This window comes from Eutrema salsugineum, unplaced genomic scaffold (genome assembly GCF_000478725.1).
Source record: "Eutrema salsugineum unplaced genomic scaffold, Eutsalg1_0 scaffold_1, whole genome shotgun sequence".
NCBI classification, from domain to species: Eukaryota; Viridiplantae; Streptophyta; class Magnoliopsida; order Brassicales; family Brassicaceae; genus Eutrema; species Eutrema salsugineum.
The window spans coordinates 17,038,206-17,055,549 of record NW_006256909.1 but is presented as its reverse complement, the minus strand read 5'-3'; the positions used below and the strand labels follow the sequence as shown (position 1 = coordinate 17,055,549).

Genomic DNA, 17,344 nt, shown 5'->3' with positions numbered 1-17,344 from the left:
AAATGGGGACTTAAAAGAAGACTCAAGTATGGATAGATAACTGGATCTATGATTGGACTGCTCGTTGACCTGTAGGTCTCCAACTCCTCGTGAACATAATTATGAGAGTTTTTGATTTGATTGATCATACGAGAAGGGACTTGAATATTAAAATTCTTAAAGAGACTTTTCCATCAGAGATATCAGTTTCATTAGGCAACATCAGCCTTTTGTAGCCGTATAGACTAATATGTGTGGGCTGGTGCAAAACATGGAGTATATTATGTGCGATCTGGATATAAAGTTCTTACAAGAAGCAACTACCATGAGCTTCTTGGGTGATGAGAGATGCTAACAACATAGTATATTTTCATAGCCGAAGGTCATTTTCACAAGTAAGTTCATGTTTTCTTGTAAAAATAAGAAGTTGGGAATGGTCTTTAGAAAGCATGATCTGGCCTATATGGATAATGTTGCATTTTTTTGTAACCTCCATAGATGTGATTGCAGCTTAAATCAAACCAAGAACTTTTGGCTTATGTTCAAGATCATTTAAATTGGGATTCCTCTAGGAATTCTCAGAACAAAACTGAACTTCATCTCTCTTCGTATGTGGCTCAAGGAGAACTTTGGAGGTTAAGAGATTTTTTTCAAACTAGTGTTGTAGTGCACATGGCTTGATCAAACTATGTGTCGTTTATCACATTTTCTTGCTTATAGAGATTACCTCACTAAGATTCGTATATTGGGTTATGTGACTTATGTCCTTTTGGTCAGATTGTATTGGGTATGATATTGGGAACTTGAGTGTATCTCACCCATTTTCCTTGTCACTTACGCTTATGCTCCCGACATGGATATCCCAAAGCGCAAAGACGATATATGTTCCCTGGCGGATTACTCACTGTTGGGTGGTCCGAACGGCCATACACTTATCTTTCCTATGAAAAGTGGCAAGTCACTCTCACATGTTTCATGTGCGAATCAGCTAGTCATGGGCTCATTATGATTTTATCATAGAGTCAACTTATTTCAAATGATGTAATCCTATACACATTAAATTCACCTTTACCTATATTAAGGGGCACGAGGTTGTCGTTATCTACCTTCCTAAGTACTGATACTTGGTTCTTTGTATTAAATTCCCAGGCATGATTGCCCAGTTTATGTTGAGTGCTTAACGGGAAGTAAACATGCTCATGTTGAATCACTTATCCCCTTATTACCTCACATTCCAGGTCACATGGTCACACGTTGTCAGGCTCAGGAAAGGTGAGTCTTATTCGGTTTCGGACAACTTATCTCCTTACTTCCCACCCTCTAAAAGTTTTGGGAAAAGCTGGCTGATTATAACACTTCTTAATTTGTCATACGGTTTAATTAACATTGCCTTGTAACCACACTTCATTTAAGGGGCCGTGCTTTTAGGTCTAGTGGCCACATTTTACTCTAGTCTTTTCTTCCCTTGTTCTTCTATCTTGTTAATGTTTAGTGTCTCTTATCTTGCAGGGTACAGTGAGAGTAAACAAAGACCAATTTACCTAGCACGTCCTTTGCTTTTTCTTCTCTTTAAGTGGCCCTTTAAGCAATGTTCCCCTTTATCTATCATGTCCTTTACGTCTTCTTTATCGCAACTCAGGACTTCATTTTTTCTCCTTTCCCCTTCTTTGTTGTGTCTTGCTTTTTTACCTTTGGCTCTCCCTGTTTCATTTTACTTTTTAATGCGTACTCATGATAAGTTCGTTTGTATTTATCTATATTAGTATTTGCGAAGTGAATTCGTCTGTGGTTTAAAGCACAATTTTTTGTGTTGTTTTCCTTAATGATGATTTGATTGGTTGATAATTATTATAATTTGATTGGTTGAATTAGCTAATTTTTAATCATTAAAATCGATATTAGTTGTTTTAAAAATGGAAAATTTCTGTAATTGAGACAAAATTTTGTGTCGTTTTGATTAATGAAATTCTGATTATTTGATTGGTTGATAATTGTTATAATTTGATTGGTTGAATTAACTAATTTCTAACCATTAAAATCGATATTAGTTGTTTTAAAAATGGAAAACTTCTGTAATTGAGATCAAAAAAGCCATGGGCCATAACCTTTTCTCTCTAATAACTTGACCCAATTTTCAAAAACAAAAACATTATAGATACCTTCCAATATGTAGTTTGTGCTGACTAACATGGTAGCTGTGTTGGTTAGGTGTTTTGTCCATTTATCAAATGCTCATGGGTTCGAATCCTGTGGTTAGTTTTTTTTTTGTTTTTAATTTTTAAATTTTAGTTATAATTCGATGTTTGGAAATATTTTTTAATTATTAAATATTTTATAAAAGGAAATATTTAATAATTTCTTTGTTATTATCTAGAATGGAATCTTTATATTTTTATAATTAATAACAACGAAATTCATGGGAAGATATATAATATCACATATATAACATTAATTACATTTTATTATTTTTCACAAGAAAATAAACCCTAGGTTGTTTAAACGTATAAATATGAGCGTTTTCAACCAAACGTCTCATAATTTACGCATTAGTTTTTCTATTAAGGTTCCATGTTTATTTTGCTAGAGTTTTTATAATAGCATTAACTTTTTGGATCTCTTTAGAAAAGATTCATCATGTTTGTCTATTTGCATGCAAACCTAACTATGTGTTCGTCTAAGTACAGCTTTGATCATCCATCTAAAGTCATCATCATTTGGGAAGTTCCGTCTACTGCTTCGGGTATATATATAACTATTATCAAATTTAATAATAGTATATATGCTCTCAAATTTTTTAATGAATTCTAAAAATTTATACGACTATAGGTTTTAATAATCAGGCTTATGCTCACGGGTTAAGGTCTGTGTTGAAATTGCATCGTCAGAATATGGATCACAAAGAGAGGACTGATTATCGTTACGTAACTCCATACGTTTTCGTGGATATCACAAAAAAGGTTGTTGTACCTCTTTAGGTTATTCATTCAAGTTATAATACTTATTAGTAGTTGTTTTGTATGTTGTAGGTTATCCATGCAAGCTACTTATGGATTCTGCTATCGACGAATGGACCTTGCAGACATATAATCCTGTTATCGAAGGTAGTTTTGTCTATTAATCTTACAGTTTTGTACCTTTTGTAGTGCTATATCTTAGTCTTTCAGATGCATACTCTTATTATATATTAATCTACGAACGTGTTCAATTTTTATGTAGATATTGATTCTGCGTATCATATATCTATTATTAATCACGAGTTTTTTTATCAAAGAAGGTATTTCTTTTCTTCATGTAATATATTTTTGTTAATGATGTATATTAAATTTTATACGTATTTATGTTTGTTCTAATGTTTGTTTTGTGCATTTAGGTTCTGATCATGTTAATACGAGCGATCATGCTCAGAAGACCTTTCTATGGGATTTTTCGAGGAATGCTTGGGTTATGAATAAAGAATCTAATGGTTTCAATTCTTTGTTTTTTTGTTTTGAACATCGTTTTTTTTTTTTAGAATACTAATTACACTGTTTTTACATATATTTATCTATGGAGAAGATAGTGACTCTGATGATACAGAGGTTTTATCTGGTCGTGGTACTGATGATGATTATTTTGAGGATTATATGGGGTCTGATTCAGAGACGGGCGATGATACTGATGATATGGACCAAACAGATGAATATGATTCTGAGGATGATTTTATTGACGACGATGAGTCTTGTGAAGAATCTGATGGTTCAAGTGATAACTCAGAAGGTGATAGCGGTGATGACGAAGATGAAGATGATGACGATGCTGATTCAACTGATGATGATGAAGATAATGATGAAGATGTTATGTTGGATGATGAGACTGATATTGACGATGATAGTGAAGATCAGCGAAACGTCGAACTGAGTGATATACTCATCGAAAAGAATATTAGTATATCTGGACACCAGGATTCGGTGTGTACTTATACAGTTTCTCTTGGTTCAATGTGTTTTGGAAGGTGTGTGTCACGTTTGAGTCCTTCCAAAGATGGTTGTACTATCTTTGTTAAGGTTTTACAAACGTGGATGCATATGCTAATTTCGAAACATTCTTCCATGGAGCTCATATTGTCGGATGAACAGGTATTTATTTTACTATTACACAAAAATATTCTAAATTTTTGTTGGTGTCTAATTGACTGTTTTATTCACAGGGTGTTAAAATTCAGGCCACTGTTAGTGATGGTGAGATCGGTGTCGCATCGTCTCGCATAGATGTTGGTAGTTGGATTATTATCAGTCGTTTTTCTGTTATCGATTGTGAGGATAGTTGTAGACCGACTTCTCATAGATAAAAAATATTGTTCCTACCATCAACTATCATTGACAAGACCTCACGTAGATGTGAAAAATGCTTATTTTGACTTCGTTGATTTTCAAAGGATATTGGATCGTGTCCATGATGATGACTATTTAGTTGGTGTGTTTATTTTCGATTTAGTTATTGAATTTCGTTATTATTATGTTGTTGATGTTAACATGGTTTAGTTTTTGTTGTTTATGAAGATTTGATAGGTCGGGTCTTAAATTTGAGTCGATCTGGGACGTGGTGTGGTTTACTGACTGGAGAGCATTCTGTTCCTTCATATGGCAGTCCATGTAATGATATATGTGATTCCGAGATATGGGGTTCATATTCAACCGTCACGTTCTGTCTTAGGGATAAACGGTACTGTCTGTTGGATGTTTTAAACTGTATAGATTGTCGTTTTATTTATTCTATTCATCTGATTATGTGTGACGTGTTTTAATTTAGTGGTGTTGATTTGAGTTGTGAATTGTCCGGTGAGATGGCTAAAAACTTTTATGCATATTGGAGACGCTGTGATCAAGATATCATTGTGTGTGTGCTTAGATGGGCCGTTATTGATTATTTTGGAGGTATTTTCATTATACTAATTTATATTCTCTATATTCGTTTCGTTTTATTGTTTTGACTCTATATGTGTTTTATCAACATAGGCAAGATCACTATATCTTCCACATCTCCTACTAAGTTCGAACTCAATCCCCGTATTCCTGAGTTAGATGAATTTTTGGAACAGTGAATTTCTAATACTTAATGTTTGTATTTGACTTTTTAGTATTAATTCGTGGTCGCCTTCTCTCTCTCAAATCTTTTTTTATAACAATGCAGATATCCGCGTAAGAGGTCATGCACGCGTGGTAGTGTGGGACGTCTACATTGCATAGTGTTATGATGCATCTTATTCAGATATGCATATATCATTTTAAAAAACGATTTACCATGTATACAAATTATAGTTTAATTATTCTTTATTCTTCAGACCTCTTTATTTTAATCAATAAATATATTTTTTAATGTAATTATTATTGTTGTTTGATATTGAGATATGGAAAGTGGAGAAAATAATATAAGTTATATATTCACATAAATAACGCATTTTTTATTGATTTCTTGGACTCTAAGTAACTCAAATTTATAAATATTTGAGAGGATTCGAAGATATCCCCGATCACATCACAACTTTTAGTTTTTTTCCATTTAGCAGCTATGAAAATAATAGTGTTTCTTTTATCAGACACAAGATATTTAATAGATTATTTAATTACTTATTAAAAAGGAAAAACTCAGTAGTTGAGAGGTAAAAAAATTCTGTGAAAAAGTCTATTCGTTAAAATCTATAAAATGTAAATAAAGGAAAACATTATAAGAAACCCTAGAAAAAAAATAAACAACGCGTAAACCACATAATTCTTATATCTCTATATATATGCATATATTTTGGTATAGGTATATATATATATATATATGCGTCTATCGCGACTTCGCGAGTTATCAGTCTGCATTGTTAGAATTATTTGCATTCGGGTTCTTCGATGGAAGCGTTTGGTAAATGAGTTTTGTATTACGTTTTTAGAAACGTCACTAATCGTTAGTTTTCTTTACGGTATTTTATTGATTGTTGTTATTGTATATATGATTGTTTTTCTATTGTCTATGTCTAGGTGCTCACAGGCGACCACGTGTTAATTGGCAAGTTATGCCGTTTCATCTCCCTGGGGAAAATATTGCGTTTTCTAATAATTTAGATAGACGTGTTGCTGCTAGAAAACCTAAATTCCTTGCTTGGTTTAGGTGTAATCAGTCTTATCCAGAGGCAAGGAATCTTTTATACTTGGAGATTCCTTCTATGTTTGTATGGGATCGTAAAACAGGACATAGAGGCCAAGACTAAAAGGAAATTCTGGTGCGTGTGTTGTGGACGAATCGCCGACAGAGTACGGAGAAGAGTATTATCTAAGGCTCTTATTGGACATAGTTAGGGGTCCACATAGTTTTGATGATATAAGGACTGTTGGTGGAGTCGTGTGTCCTTCGTTTAGAAGTGCATACCATGCATTAGGGTTCGTTGGTTGATTATCAGAAGACAATAGTTATTTATCATATTTTCTTTTTAGTTTTTTTATTGTGGCATACTTATTTCTTATTTTAATAAAAACAATATATAATAAATGATATTAGAATAATTATATATATCAGTTTTGTTATAATAATAAAATTTAACTATAACACAATATTATTTCGCTTTTCCGTAATCTTATCGTTGCTTATATTTTATTAAAATAAAATAAAATAAATACATATTTTGAGATATGATTCGGCGTATATATAGAGTTGTTTCTCATTCTTTTGGTGTTTTGTAAACTGTAAACTTCGGTCGGTGTATTTGTGATGGATAACTCATATCGTTGCTTTTCTTTTACCGAGTTCGAGTATATAATAGATGGATCCTGCGACGTTAACAGTTGTGTGGGTAAACTGTGTGTATTACATATGTTCTTGTGATATGACACATATTATGTTTTGTAAGTTGTAAATTGCTATAGTGTTGGCTTGCCTTTTTATGTTTTTTGCGTTAAGATCTAAATGGACGTGTTAGGACTGTTGGAAACTACGTTGATCCACAATATCCTCTTGAAAGCTACATGATGAACGAGATATATATCGAATTGGAGAATCAGAGGTATTGTGTATTATCATACAGTTTAGAATTCAGAGCTACTTACTTACAATCAATTTTCCGCTGATTGTTTTATTTTATAATTATTAGAGGATGTCGTCTACCATGTCGTTTGGTTGGCAATTTTGGTCGAGATTTTCTCGATGGTTTGACGCATTGTGATGATGATATGATAATATGTATCGTTCTGTCTGCAAAGTTGATATCATTCGAGGTATTCTAAGGCTGAAATTTATGATACTTTTTCGAATATAGATATAACTATATAAAAATTATAAGTGTTTGTTAAGTTATTAATTATTTTGATTGTTTTTTTGTGATCATAAGGTAATTGGATGGCTGTAGCGGCTCCTAATTACACACGGATAATGTTGACACCAGCTATTCCTGAAGTAGTACGTCTCCGGGAGGCATTGGTGTCGATCAATATTGATTTCCATTTCACGAATACATAAATCTTGGAATACCAGCCTATACATTTTTTTATATCTTGTAAAACTACATTGCAGTTTTTTAGTTTGTTATTGTCATTTTCTTCTCATATGAATTATCTTATATATCTCTGCGTATGTGCGCGATTGTTACAATATATTATAGAATTGTTCATTTTATATTTAGACTAATAATTATTCTTTCATGTAATATATTGTTTAAGAATTGTAAATATTATATACGGAGGATAAATTATACAAATGATAAACTGTAAAGATCTTTCACTTTATTTAATTTATTGTTACGCTTAATTATTGATATGTATTATCGTTTTTGGTAGCTTAAACACATCGTTTACAAATAATTCCTTAAATTGTTTGCCTAAATCGCTAATTACTTATTTCTTAAATATATTTTCTACTTTATATATACAGTTACTGTAATGTTTGCCATTTTTTTAAATTGAATTTAACTTCATTATGTTAATTTTCCGTTAAAGTATATATAAATTGATAATATCTGAGTATTATTTTTTTGCTTTATACAGAGAATTAGAAGATTTTATCGTTTTTAACATTTTTAAAATAAAGAAAATTAGAAGATTTTATTGTCTTTACCTTTTGTTGCGATATATGTATATTCTAAAAAGTAGTAAATCATATCTGAATTAAGTCTAATTTACATATATATATATATATATATATCATGTCTCCTACTATATATATAAAGACCCATTCTTCGTCTTGGTTTCTCCCAATTTTTTTTCTTTGTTATAATATCGTGTGGTCTAAGCTATGTCGATTTTTAAAAGAAAATCAGCATCTAATGTTTTCGTTAGGGATTAACGTCCTGACTCTAATAACTTTGTTATCAAAGTTAATATCCTCAAGGTTTGAGATGGATTCAAAGGCAGAGCGGAGTGTTCACTTGAGATGGTCTTGGTTGATCAAGAGGTTAGTGCTATAATTTATGAATATCCCAGTTAGCCAATTATTTGTTGGTTAATTTTGTTTTTTATTGTCCTTTGGAACTTAGGGTGATAGGATACAAGCAACTGTTAAAAGGTTTTTTGCTAAATCTTTTCATAAAGATTTGGTCGATGGGAGATCGGTGTTTATCAATACTTTTAAGGTTGTTGAGTATAATTCTGAGTATCGAACTACACGAACACCTTTCCAGATAGTGTTCTATGCAACTACGACTGTCTCTGTATGCTTGGATTTTCCTCAAGAGGTTCCCGAGAAATATATGAAAAGTTTTTCAGATATTTTATCAACTGATTTGGACAATAGCTATTTGATCGGTACCATATCTAAACTGAGACGCATAGTTTATTTAACATTTTTTATGACATGGTATTAAACACTTTTTTGCATTAGATAGCTGTTGGCTAATTGTTTTGGTTCTTTTGTTTCGTGTTACTTTATTACAAACGCTAAGACGTGGTCGGACAAATCGTAAGAGTTGGTCATGTTCAGGACGTCATGGCTCAAGGAAAACATCGTTCTAGACTTAAGATTTATCTTAGAGATGAGAGGTAACATACTTAGTTCTAATTTAATATTTTATTTTATTTTGTGTTGTTTTTAGTTAAATGATTTAACTCATGATCATGTATTAATTATAACAGCGATCTACAATTACCGTGTACTCTTTGGGCTGATTACGCAAAAGAAGTTGCTGATTACGTTAAACGTAATTGCGCATCCGTCGTTGTGGTTATTATAAGGCTTGAATGTATCAAAAACTATCGAGGTATATTACTTAATGATTTATACTGATTCAATTTTAGCAACGATTATGAACAATTTTATCATAGATTATATGTATTTCTGATACACCGATTTATTTACACTTTAGGTGAGATGAGCATCTCAAATGCTGTTAATACAACTCAGATATTGTTTGATCCAGTGTGCCTCTTGTGGCAAAATTCTGATCTGAGTAGGAATCTATTCAATGGAATTACAGTACGGTTTTATTTGTACATATGTTCGTTCTACTATAATTAGTTTTTGTATTTTTCCATTTAGGTTGCCTCAAGATAAGTATATTCTCATTCCTAACGAAGATGATTCGGGTGTAGATTCTAAAGATTCATTAAACAATGAATTTTTGGGAACTAATATTAGGCGAAAGTTAAGTTCTATACATTCGATCGATACGGTATGTGAATATGCGATACTCTATCATTTTTGTTTATAAAAAAAAATTTGTATATCGGTGGTTGTCGTTGATTGTTTTGAATAAGCAGGTTGGTAAGTATGACACATTGGCGACCATACGCTCGGTTGCCAATAGTAATTCGTGGTATTACATAGCATGCAAGAAGTGTGAAAAAAGGTTCATCCTATACCCGAGAGAGACCATGCTCCTTCGCCGCCGTTTTGGAAATGCATTAATTGCAATAGTAATGTTTATGAGTCTGAAGTTGTTGCTAGGTAGTCAAATCTCTATTCTTTGAATTCGGCGTCCACACACCTTTATAATCATTATGTCATATATTTTTTTATATTTATAAAACTAATTGTCTAATTATTCTTTTATAGTTTCTTTCTGTTGTTGAACGTGGACGATGGTTTTGGAGGGACGGCAGTCTTTGTCGTGTTCGACAAAATTGCTCAAAAATTGTTTAAGAAGACTGCCGAGGAAGTTTTCGAAGAGTCTGTTGGGGTACACCTATAGTTTTATTTGATAAGCGTTATGATTATATACCTCAATTAAAATATTTCCAATATATTTTGTAGGATAATTCGTCTGGACTGCCTCAATCACTGCGTGATCTAGAAGGAAAAGAGTTCCTTTTTAAGGTTGTTGTAACGGAAGATAATGTCAAAAAGGTTAAGACTTCGTTTTCGGTTGACCGGTTTACATCTGATGACTATATGATTCAGACGTTCTGTAGTCAGGTCTATTCTGGGTATGCTTTCGATTCTTAGTTTGTCTGGATATTTAGATATGTAACTATGCATAACGGATTGTTTATTTGCTATGATTTTGTTTTTTTAAGCCTCCACTTTTGGAAACCTTTGTTTGTGAAGATAAAGGAGCACATATCGAGAAAACTCTGCCTGCCTGTTCTAAAAGTGATTGTGATGATCCTGATGTCAGTGTTAATGTAAATGCAGAAGCTTCTATCGAGAAGATTGTACCTGCATCTTCTAAAAGTGACTGTGATGCTCCTGATGACATTGCTAAACTAAATACAGATGTTTCTATTGAGAAGACAGCTCCTGTGAGTTCTAAAAGAGATCGTGAGGATCCTGACGTCATTGCTACTCCTGTCAAAACATCTGAATCTAGAAGGAAGAAGAATTCTATGTCATAGGATGTTTAGTGATAATGAGTTCGCTATAATATTATCTTATATATTTTTATGTTTCGAGTTTTGGTAGAACATTTTTCTATTGAAAATATTATTGATTTAGATTTTATGCTTACTTAATTTTTATTTAATTTGAAAGAGTTTAATATTTCGTTATAAATAGTTGTTCTTTCTTTTTTAACAAAGATTTATTTATATTCAATTTTATGTTTACAATCGTCGTGTGTATCGCATATTCACACCATGTCTGTGGATAGAGATGTCAAACGGACCAGCCCGCGTCCAAATAACCCAACCCGATGCGGTTTTATTTTTTTGTTGGGCCTTGCGGACTGGCCCATCGCGGATTGCGATCCCAAAATCTATTGTCCAAGTCCAACCCGCCTATATTCTACGGGTTAGCGGACTGACCCGCGGATTCCATGTATTTTTTCTTTATAATGCTCATCTTTGTAATTTACGTTAGACTATCGATATTAAACAACAAAAGCAACATCAAGTCTATTCTCTATACTTTCATCTTTACTAGATTTTGGTAAGTGAATGGATTTGAAGTTCATCAAAAGCCTTTCAAAAAGATATAGTCCAATTACAAAAATCTTAATCAGAGAAGGATATAGTTTAGTTGCTCGTGTCTATGTTGTATGAAGCAATGATTTTGAATTAAAACAACAAGCATCATTCAACTTAAAAGCAATATTTTGAAACTATCACCAACAATCCAATAAAAAAAATTTCAAGAATCAGAGAAGCAAAAGAAGAATAAAATCTAAGAAAGTATCAAAGTAACATAGGCTAAAACCAGAGAAAGCAAGAAAATCAAAAATCCTAGAAGAAATGAAGTTCAACCTAAAACTTTTAACTTAATTCTCAAATTCAAGAAGCAAACCAAAGTTGATAATTCTTCAATTTTCATCTTCATCCTCAGCTTCATCTTCGTCCTCATCTTCATCATTGAGAATGGATTGGAAAGATGGTAGTGTCTTATCTTCACTATCAGATTCTTCTTCCTCCTCTGCATATATGATTAAATTAAGTTAGTGAACCAAATAATTTATGATTAAATAAGTGTAAAAATTTTGACAAAAATTTGTTTACCATTTTCATATGCTTCAAATCCCTTTAACCAATTGCGACTGTATATCAAAGCTTGCACGTTTTTGGGAAGAAGCCGGCTTCTATATTTGTTCAAAATACGAGCTCCAATGCTAAAAGAGGATTCTGAAGCTACTGTCGTGATGGGTATACTAAGCAGATCGCAAGCCATTAAAGAAAGCTCACCATATCTTTTTGAGTTAATTTTCCAATAATCCAAGACGTCGAGATCGATCTCGTCTAATGCCGGTTCATCAAGATACAATTCCAGAAAAGTCTTCCCACTAACAGCAACACTTGACCTGCGAAAGGCAAAGAAATCCTGAAAGCAAAAAAAAAAACAAAAAACTGTAACTACGTATTTATAAACTAAAAGAGAAAACGTGAAGCAAAGCACAGCATGAAGCAAAGCTTCTACAAAGATTAAATAAATGTTGAACAGAAACGTGTAGCACACTTGCAAACAAAAAGACGAAATAAATATTTAAACGTGGTGCACACTTGCAAACAAAAAGACGAACGAAATATTTAAAAGTGAAGCACACTTGCAAACGTGGAGCACACTTCCAACTCAACTATAATGTATACTAGTTCATAAGAAATAAAACTTGCAAACTTAATCCAGATAATAAGACACATAAATAACATAAAAAATTACTTACATCGTAATTCATAAAGCTCCCAATTTGTGCTCTATCTTTTGCATTAGTTTCTCGTGACTGTGTAGATGGTGGTGGAGATTTCGTCCTTTTCTCATATGATTCAAAAAGCAGACGCAGTTCAGTATGCAAGTTTTCCATCTTGGCTTGATAAGTTCTCACATCAAGCTTTGCAAAACAAAAGTCCACAAGTGTAAGCTTTAACCGTGGATCAAAGACGGTAGCCATTGCAAAAACATCACTAACTTCTTCCCAATACTTATCAAACTTCTCCTTCATCGGTATAATCATTTTTCTGATAATCTCATCTGGGCTTGATTCATTCACTGTCAACCAGTTTTGAATCGTCCAAACTTGCATAAAGTACAAGTTAGAAGTTGGATATGTCGAACCTGAGATAAGCCGAGTGATCTCATAAAACGGCTTCAGAAAAACAGAAATCTCTTTTGCTCGATTCCATTCTTCATCTGTAGGAAAGAACTTGTAATTTTTCCCATCAATCCTAGCAAGGTGAGAAAAAGCAGCTTGGAACTCGATAGCCCTATCAAGCATTTGGTAAGTCGAATTCCAGCTCGTTTGCACATCCAAAAGCAAACCTTTATTCTTGTCTAAACGCACAGCGTCAACGCATTTTCCAAATAATATCTCCCGAGACTCGGATACAGTTACATACTTGATACTCTCTCTGATTTTATGCAAGGAATCACCAATAACTTTCAGCCCGTCTTGAACAATAAGGTTAAGTATGTGAGCTGCACATCTAACATGGAAAAATTCTCCTCCACACAGCAAATCATCTCGTATAACAAGCTGAGATTTCAAAATGTCTTGCATTGAATCGTTGCTAGTAGCGTTGTCTACTGTGATCGAAAAAACCTTTTTCTGAATTCCCCATTCTTCCCAAGACTCAAGAAGCTTCATTGCTAAATTGATACCTGTATGTGGTGGTGGGAGAGCACAAAATGCAAGGATTTTGTTGTTCAGCTTCCAGTTTCGGTCAATGTAATGTGCCGTGATACACATGTATCCTTCATGCGTGATTGCAGACCACAAGTCAGTTGTAAAGCTGATCCATCCAGGAAGACTAGCTAGTTCATTCTTTAACTTAGCTGTCTCATTCTCATAGAACCGATACACATCTTTTGCGGCTGTGTTGCGACTTATGAACTTAACATCAGCATTCAAATATCTCCAAACTTCTCTGACTCTTTCGTACTCAACATAAGCATACGGCAAATCATGTTGAATAATTGTCTTAGCTACCATCTCACGAAAAACAAAGTGATCAATCTTCCGTGCTTGTAATCATGATTGGAGACATAAACGTAAGCATTAAGTTTCCATGTAATGTTATATGATTATAGAGTAAAACTTACCAGGTCGTCCATGATTCACGATGATCAAGATCTCAAAGTTTGAACTCTCTTTCTCAATCTCTAAAACACTTTGTCTGCGTCTCTCAAACTCTCTGTCTCTGCCGAATGAATAAGTGGCTTTTAAGAAACCTTTTGGCTAAATTAGGTTCATTAATAGTAGGGTTTTAGGTTTATATAAAAGTGACTCTAATTGGTGCAAAAGGTTTTAAGATATTATAAAATAAAATTTCAAATCTTACGTGATAAACGTAACCTAAAGGTAACTTTTATTTGAAAGACAACCTTGGAGGATTCTGTAATGCTACTTGGTGCTGACCACTCGTCACCACCGATTCACAGCTTGTGTCTTTACCTGGGAGTGACGGCTGGACAGTTGCAGTCAGAGGCCAAAAGGACACTTGCAGTCAGATCAAATAAGAAGACAATTTCTCTACTTACCAAGCAATGGCCATCCAACTTACCGGAGACAAATCAACACTCCTTAGAGTTATAAGTCCCGGATACTTCTCAGCCAATTCATTTACCTAAAACAAACCAATGCATTAGAGAAATTTTCTAAGTTAGTCAGGTTCTTAAGGAAAGATAAAGAAATTAGGATCACTAGAAATGAAATGAATGAAAACCTTGGCGGTAAGAGGTGCCCGTAAGTGCGGTTTAACTGACTCAAAGTACTGAAACCCAATGTAACCGAGCTTATCTCGCATCAACGAATCATCAGAAACAAAATTCCATATTTTGCAAGAACCACTACTCATTGACATTGACAACTTCTCAATCTCACTATCATCACTCCAACATTCACTCTCACAATCAATCACCTCACTCTGGTTCCTGCAACAACCATAAATTCACTCCTCAATTTCCTTCCAACCATAAATCGACTTTTGTTCCAAGTCCATACGCACTTAACTCATCAAAAGAGTCCCAAAGATCACTAAAACTGAAATACTCAATCTTATCTATGCTCTGGTGTATCCAAAAACTATTCAAATTATTTTCGCAGCTCTGCAAATTAACAACAAAAGATCAAACTTTTAAACGCTTGAACCCTGTTTTACTGATTACGCTAAATATTACACCCACTAAAAAGCATTATTGTAATGCAGCACAAATATTAAATACTACGACATGCTATTAAACATGCATTTGATTTCAATAATTTCTGAAAGAGACAGTCATCGAATGATAAAAAGATGAAGAAGACACGTTCATCTTTATGCTTTTCGAAGGTGAATATTCCACCATTGCAGCTTTCAAAGCCCAGAAATGCCAAAACGGACACCAAAAACAGAGTCAATTTGAAGAAATTTGCTTACCAGTTTGAACAATTTTCCCTCGACAGATCACAGATCCGATGACGCCAATGAGAAAAGCAATTTTGCGGTTCAGCCCGCTTACCCGCAAATCCGCTCCGGGTCACCCCGCAAAACCCAACTTCCGCACGGGTCAGACCCGCGAAGCCCGCCTTTAATTTGGACAAAAAAAATTAGGCCCAAGCCCGCTTGTGTTCTATTTGGGCCGAGCCCGCGGATTTAAGCCCAACTTGACATCTCTATCTGTGGATCATTTTTTATCGCATTTGTTTTAGTTATGGTTATCAAGTTTGATATTATGTCGATAGTTCGTTTATTATTCTCTTAGATATGATAGTGGGGTTATAATCAATAGACCTTTTAAAGCGTTGTTTTGGGATTTAGGTTTATCCTTGAACACATCTACGTAACGTCCTGGAAACTGTCGTGACTCTGAAAATTGATTTTATTGCGACCCGATTCATATAAATCTAAACTCTGTCCGTTTTTTTTTTGTTATAAGTATTAAAATTAATAAAATGTACATATATCACGATATAGTTAAATAAATATCGTGATATATATATTACGATCATAATATTTGTACGAATAAGTATCCAGTATATGTAGCAAATGAATTATATATTCAGTTTTAATGATTCTCGAAGATTCTAAAGAAAATTTATTCTGTTGTATTTACGTGTGCGTATATTTATGAAATAAAACAAAAATGTCAAATTTCCAATAGAAAAAAATGCCAAAATTATAACAAAACCCTAGAATACTCGGTTATATATAGATGTAGTGTCATATCGTGGTTACTCCATTCTTTGCTGCGAACTTTTTCTTTATACCTCTATAATGAACTCATCAGGTGCGATATATACTATACATCCAACTTGATATCGTTTTGTGTTTATTAAGTTCTGCTTTCTTACTTATACTGGTTGGTAACTTAGATCTAATTATGTTTCGTAGGTGCAAATACACGTGGAAGTGTTCGTCTAATCGTGTTGCCTTTCCATCTTCCTGAATCTGAGATTGTGATGACTGATGAAGGCGGAAATCTTGGTTCTAATGGAATATCTAAATTCACGGCTTGGATGAACTGCAACAAAGAATACCCGGAAGCTAGGATGCTTACGTATTCAGAAATTCCAAGTCAATTTGTTTGGGATCGTAAGCAAAAGTTATGGAGACGACGTGTCATTGGTGACCCTGGAGTTAGTGTTATAGCAGATTGTTTGGATGGATCTGGCGAGGCTTATTATCTCATGATTTTGTTGGCTGTGAGAAAGGGCCCATGTTATTATGAGGATATTAAGACTGTTGCTGGTATTGTGTATACTACCTCCAAGGATGCATGTCATGCGATGGGACTAGCCAATTTGTAAATTTTATAAGTTAAGCATTAGGATTTTAAGTTATTTATTTTTATTTTTTATTTAATTTTATATTTTTATATGGCATATTATGATTATTAAAATGTTTCTGTTATAATTAATAAAATTACTAAGGTTTTATATTAATATTGTATTTTTTTTATCAAAAAGTCTCCTATAGTTTACCGTCATAAGAAAAAGTAAAACATGGATTTCGGTTGGAATTATGCTATATCTATAATGTTTATGAATTGATGTTTTTTTTTCTTTCGTAGCACGGATCAACCCTAGCTTATATATATATATATATATAAATTTGACATTATTCCTTAAATGTTCAATATAAATTTATTTATAGAATTTTTCGAACGAATATAACATCCTTTGATTCGTTGTAATCCCGAAGGGAAATTTACCTTATCATAAAATAATAAAATAAATTTTATGTGAAAATGGATCTTATATATATTTATCGTATTTTTTTATTAATAAAAAATAGTTAATTTTGGTTAGAAATTGTCATTTAATTTTGTTAGTTTTGACGAATCGTTGCTTAAGTATATAAAACCCGCCTTTAAAAGCATAACCGTCGTTTCTAAAGTATTTTAAACCCGCATTTTAAAACATAACCGTTTATTGTCTCCGTCTTATAAAAAGAAACATTCATTTTTATCATCTTTCATCTCCAAACTAAATAAAAACAACGAATGTCTCCATGTAATAGAGTTTCTGAACTTCAGAAGACAAACAGCGGGCAACGTATTTGTGTCCAAGTAGTAGAAATTA

General features: G+C 33.1%; 2 protein-coding genes across 2 annotated transcripts in view; one reads left to right on the top strand and one right to left on the bottom strand.

Moving 5' to 3' along the window:
* The first annotated feature begins 8,361 nt into the window (after positions 1-8,361).
* Positions 8,362-10,757, top strand: LOC18030395. Its single transcript, XM_024149184.1, has 10 exons — positions 8,362-8,382; positions 8,465-8,662; positions 8,908-8,966; positions 9,060-9,184; positions 9,290-9,404; positions 9,463-9,595; positions 9,684-9,772; positions 9,979-10,102; positions 10,177-10,338; positions 10,440-10,757. Exons 1-10 carry the CDS (start codon positions 8,362-8,364, stop codon positions 10,755-10,757), a joined length of 1,344 nt encoding a protein of 447 aa, XP_024004952.1.
* A 902-nt stretch (positions 10,758-11,659) lies between these two features.
* The window catches only part of LOC112082090 (zinc finger BED domain-containing protein RICESLEEPER 2-like), an 8,340-nt gene continuing 2,655 nt past the window's right edge, over positions 11,660-17,344 (bottom strand). Inside the window, exons 4-10 of the mRNA XM_024149183.1 lie at positions 14,508-14,715; positions 14,346-14,408; positions 14,167-14,249; positions 13,885-13,982; positions 12,512-13,767; positions 11,853-12,171; positions 11,660-11,769 (exon numbers count right to left, since the gene is read on the bottom strand). Coding sequence (XP_024004951.1) covers positions 11,660-11,769; positions 11,853-12,171; positions 12,512-13,767; positions 13,885-13,982; positions 14,167-14,249; positions 14,346-14,408; positions 14,508-14,715 — 2,137 coding nt within the window. The remainder of the gene's footprint in view (positions 11,770-11,852; positions 12,172-12,511; positions 13,768-13,884; positions 13,983-14,166; positions 14,250-14,345; positions 14,409-14,507; positions 14,716-17,344) is intronic.

Coding starts and splice junctions, on each gene's coding strand:
- LOC18030395 (XM_024149184.1), top strand. CDS start 8,362: ATGGTCTTGGTTGATCAAGAG. Junction 8,383..8,464: donor TGGTCTTGGTTGATCAAGAG/GTTAGTGCTATA, acceptor TTTGGAACTTAG/GGTGATAGGATACAAGCAAC. Junction 10,339..10,439: donor TTCAGACGTTCTGTAGTCAG/GTCTATTCTGGG, acceptor TGTTTTTTTAAG/CCTCCACTTTTGGAAACCTT.